This window comes from Sarcophilus harrisii, chromosome 2 (genome assembly GCF_902635505.1).
Source record: "Sarcophilus harrisii chromosome 2, mSarHar1.11, whole genome shotgun sequence".
Taxonomy (NCBI): domain Eukaryota; kingdom Metazoa; phylum Chordata; class Mammalia; order Dasyuromorphia; family Dasyuridae; genus Sarcophilus; species Sarcophilus harrisii.
In genome coordinates, this window is record NC_045427.1 from 575,874,176 (window position 1) to 575,879,554 (window position 5,379).

The following is a 5,379-nucleotide window of genomic DNA, read 5'->3' on the forward strand; positions in this document are numbered from 1 at the left end:
AGGATCTCAGTGCTGGGCGCAAAGGAGGGATCATTGCGTCGGGGTCCCGCCCTCGGTTGGTGCACGGACAGAGAGAGGGCAGATCAGCTAACACTATGAGTGGTCTGGGAAAGAAGCGGAAACAGGGGTTAGAGATGGGGAAAAGAATAAGGTTCCTCCTCAGAATGAGTTTGGTTGTTTGTTCTTTTAACTTCCTTTTCAGTTGGTGGACGGGCGCTAAGGGGGACGCAAAAGTTGAGTTTGGAGGACAACGGAGGTAAATACAGTTTGTATGTTAGAAGCCCCTTGGGTTCCGTCTACCCAGCACTGGGATGGAGAAATCAACTTTTCGTGCGCCCCGATCTGTCCCGCGGCCTCACAGGACCACGGTGGCGAGTGGGCACGCGGGAGGTCCGTCCACGGGCTGGACGCGCTTCGTTCTCCGGCGCCGCCGCCACCAACGCTTCCCACAGAACATCTTCTTGAGTTCGCAGCGGAAGCTGTCGTGGAGCCAGGCGTAGAGGAAGGCGTTGGTGCAAGCCGAGGTCATGGCGAGCCAGTGGCAGAGCAGCTGCAGGAGGTTGAAATAGCGCTTGTCGATGAGGCTGATGTCCAGGTCCTTGACCAGGTTGAAGATGTGCAGCGGGAGCCAGCACGCCCCGAAGGCGGCCACCACGAGCACCAGCAGGCGGAAGGTCTTGCGCCTCCGGGCACGGTCCCACTCCGCCTGCTGCTGCGACGTGGCGTTGCCCGGGAGCACGCGGTTGCGGAGGCGCACGGAGATGCGCAGGTAGGACACGGAGATGATCCCCAGGGGCAGCACGTAGGTGAGCAGCAGGGTGCTGTAGGCGTAGGCCAGCCGGTCCCGCTCGCGGTGAAACCAGAACTCCTCGCAGATGGCGAAGTGCAGCTCGGGGAAGTCGGCGTGGTAGGTGTGGAGCAGCGCGGGAGCGGCCAGGGCGCAGCTCAGCAGCCAGATGCCCGCCAGCACGCCGGCACAGGCGGGAACGCTGAGGCGGCGGCGGCGCAGCGGGTGGGCCGTGGCGTGGTAGCGGTCCACCGCGATGACCGTCAGCGTGAACACGGACACCGAGACGGTCACGGGCTGCATGAGGAACACGAAGTAGCACAGGAAGCGGCCGTACACCCAGCCCCGCGGCTCGAAGGTGTAAGCCAGAGTCAGGGGCACGCAGGTGGCGCACATCAGGATGTCCGAGAAGGCCAGGTTGCCCACGAGAAAGTTGGTCACGTTGTGCATGCGCCTGGTCCGGCAGATGACATAGATGAGAAGGTAGTTGCCCACGACCCCGACAGACACGACGAGTGAATAGCCGGGGATGATGAGAGGCTTGAAAGACTGCACGAACTGCAGGCCCGCGAACTGCGGGCTGGCATTGCGCGGGTGCAGGGCGGACAGCAGGCTCTGCGAAGTCCGATTATCCGGGGTCATCTTGTTCACCAGCCGCGCTCCGCTCGCTCGGAGCGCCCGCGTCTAAAGGCAGCGCAGCGCGGGAAAGCTACTCCCTTGCAAAAGCCTGGGACCTGCAAACCCTCTCCCAGCCGCTCTGCTCTCCTGCATCTCCTCGCAAGTTGGCAGCCAGAGAATCCCGGCACCCGCCGGGGACGCGGAGACCGTGCGGGAACGGCCGATTCACCTTGGAGGTTAGCAGATGAGAGAGGGAAGAAAGCGTCTCTCCGCTGACTGACTCCGCGTTTGGATGGAAAGGGAAAGGGGCGTGGATTCGGAACTTGAAGTTAGCTACTCTCCTGGTCTCGGGTTGGCTGCCGGGGACTTAACGTTATCTCCTTACGTGGCTGTGATTTTAAACGATGTTATTCCAGGGACGGTTCCAGCCTCATCCCTCACACACAAGACTCCTGCTTTTTTTCTGTTTATATAGGAAGAGGGAGAACATAAGTGCACAGTCCAGCACATAGTTTGGGGAGGAGTCTTGCCCAAGAGGGGCGAGGGAGCCAAGAAAACCATGTGAGCAGCTGTCCCCCTCCCCACTACCGCAGAAATCCAATGAGAACATAGCTTTCAACCACTAGAGGGGACCCGCTCTCTGGATGCCGGGGTGATTGAATGGATTTGGACCGGATTAGGGAGAAGGCTGGATTTCTATTTAGGGGGCAGTCATAATACCATGTTGCTGGATCATCGGATATATTGATAAACAGAGGAGGAAAGAGAAGGGACAACGGAGAGGTAGAGGGGGAAAGAAAAGAGAGAGGAAGAAAGAGGGGGCATCATCTGGGGCCCGGGGCAGCTAGCAATCTGTTTAAATATTCTGAGCATTCTTAATTCAATCATATAAAAGAACATCGGCTTGGGGTGGAGAGGTATTAGCACACGCTCAGAGTGAATTGGAAAATAGTGTCTGTAAGCAAAAATTAGACAAAAACAGTTGGTGCTACCAACAAGTCTCTTAATTGATGTCATTTACACACACACACACACACCACAGTTACTGCAGTTCTTTCCTATAATCAGAGGGTCAACTGAATCTTTTATCTTTCCAAAGAAACACATTTTCCTCCAGTCTTGGCACATCCACATCCAAATCAATATATGGCTAAGTTCAGTGAGACATAGGAGTTAGGAATACCAGGGAAATTCATTTTCAATCATTAATAAAGTCTGCTTCCTCCTATGGCAAGAGAGAAGGTAGGTGAGTGGCCTGTGTTGGGATTCCGAAGATTTCCTTAATAGGACAGCCCCCAAACATTACTAATTCAACTGAATTTTTCTCTCTGTGAAAATAATAAATCAAAAAAAATTTTTTTTAATTGCTATTACATCTACCATTCCCAAAGTAGGAAATGATTAAGATTTTTTAATTTGGAATCAGAAGAAGGGTTAATATCCTGTCTCTGATACTTAAAATGCTACTTGACTTTGGGAGAGCTACTTTTCTTCACTAGATCTTTGCTTCCTTGCCTGTAAAATGAAGCAATTAGAACAGATCAGGTCCCTTTCACCTCTAATTGTATGATCCTATGATCTTTGTGAACTTAAAGCAAGGTCTGGGAAAGTAGGATCTGAAGGGTTTTATTTTTGTTTTTTAAAGTTGCATTTCCAGAAGTCATTCTCCCTGTCTTGTACCTCAAGTGAATCAAAATGACACTGTTTGTTTTTTATCTTTAGTCCTGTCTTTCAAGTTCAGTATGAGGCTTGGGCAGATACAAGCACCAGCTTGGAGTTAAAAGAACTAAAATAGTATTTTGCCAAACTGCTATTAGATATTCAACTCTGCAGGCTGTCTATGAATCTGACTGATTGAATTCAGAAATATCACCAGGCAGGGAGAAATTGTTCAAAATTCCTTCATTCTATCTGCATCTTATTGGAGTCTGCTCTCCAAAACAATAACAGCAAGGAAGATCATTTCACTAGAACTCACTCTCTAGCAGCTCCAAGCTTAGTGCCCAGTGTTGGGAAATAGTCTGACTCTACTCTTCACTTCTCCAAATGCCTCTTGGAATTCCTGAATTCCTTCTAAACTCAGTTCCTTCTAAACTCATCTGAAAGCAGTCTTTCCTTATCCCCACTCTTTTACATCAAACCACCTTGGATTCACTTTGTATCTGTTCTATCTAGGCTTATTTATGTACTTGTCTCCCTCATGAGAATGTAAACTTCTTGAGGGCAGATGTATCTTTACATCTGCAGCAAGCACTTAACACAATGCCTACTACATGTTAGGTACTTAGTCCAATTGTTAATTGATGGAGCTCTTGACATAGCATTTTTATTAAGAAAAATTGCTGATAACAATAGCTGATGTAACTGTGCTTTGAAGCTTTGCAAAACTCTTTACATACATGATCTCAGCTGATCCTCACAACAAGTCTGTGAGATGAGAACAATTATCAAAGAGATTATATAATTGCTCAAGGTAAAGCAACTAGAGAGAATCTGAGATGAGATGCAAACTCAGGTCTAAAACCATACAAGTTTGACATTCTATTATTTTCTGTCTCTATATTTTTCTCTTTCCTCTGCTGCTTCTCACCCAGAAAAGAGGATTTAAAAACATCTTTTCAAATATATGAATAACTGAAGGGTTCTCATGTGGGAAAAGTTTGTAATGCTTCAAGTCACAGGGGATTTTATTTTTTATTGGTTCTTTTCGTTTTGTTTTTTTTTTCCATTTTTCCATCTCTTGGAGGTTTAGGGTTAAAGAATGCACACACACACACACACACACACACACACACACACACATCTCACCAGGTATAATCAGGGAAAAGTCAAAAGCCTCACAGACCTGTACTAGATTTTCTCCCCTCTTTATTCTAGTAATTTCAGTTCTCTGACCACTCACTGTCTCTTTTAACTAACAAAATATAGTGTCCCCAAAGTCTGAGTGGAGTTATACCTATTAAAGTTAAAATTGCACTAAGATTTTTGACACATATGTAACATGAAAGCTGCCCTCTCTATTCATATTCCTGATTAAACTGAATTGATAGCCAGTATTGGCTTCAATTAAAAATTTCTAAAGAGAAATATCCTAGCAAAAGTTATCTGTATACAATGTCCACGTAAGTTAACCACATAAACAAGGCGTTGCTATAATAATGCAGACACACAGACTGTGGGCTGGAAATTGAAGGTCTGGGAGCTGGTATACCCTGTGATCAGGGATATGGCAAGAGGAGGTAGTGACCATTTCCCTTCTGTAAGCACAGGGAATGGAACTGGTTTAGGAAAGTTCAGCCAATGAGGATGTTGTCTTCACTCTTTAGACCTGTCTATTGGACATCCACTCAAGCTACTGTTTAGCCTCTGTGGGTGGGACAGAACTAAAATGAAAAAGAGGAAATTTGGGGGTTCAATATAGGGAAGAACTTTCAAGGAATTAGATTATTTAAGAATCTGGATTGCTTTTAGAAGAAATGAGCTTCTAAGCACCAGAGGTATCCTAGCAGAGATTGGACAATCTGTTGGGAATACTATAAAGGGATTTCTGCTTCAAATAAGTAATCAGATTATAAATCCTTTGGATGAAGGTCTTTACAGATCTGTTTCGATTACACAGTGCTATGAAATAAATGACTTCTCTTTCTCCCTAATTGTCTGGGGGTAGACAGGACAACTTATGTAAGGGGATACTTGAACCCAGATTTTCATCTCTCCAAGACTGATTCTTTGTGCATCTTTCCATAAGATAGGAATGTAGTAATTCCTCACCTCCCTTCCAGCATTGTAAAGAAAGAGTTTTATCAACTAAAAAAATGTCATTGTTGCTGCTGATACTATAATTTTGAAACTATGTATGCTGAAACTATAATTTTGGTATGCCTCAAATAAACCATGTGAATGTACTTCCCTGCAAATGTGAGCTGTTAATACTATTATCATTATATCTGCAGGGAAGTGGTAGGGAATTAAAG

At 46.4% G+C, this 5,379-nt stretch overlaps 1 protein-coding gene across 1 annotated transcript; it reads right to left on the minus strand.

Annotated features, from left to right (window-relative positions):
• Positions 1-292: 292 nt before the first annotated feature.
• On the minus strand, positions 293-1,429 carry PRLHR (prolactin releasing hormone receptor). The gene has a single exon (XM_031955936.1). It carries the CDS (start codon positions 1,427-1,429, stop codon positions 356-358), a length of 1,074 nt encoding a protein of 357 aa, XP_031811796.1. The 3' UTR covers positions 293-355.
• Positions 1,430-5,379: the final 3,950 nt, after the last annotated feature.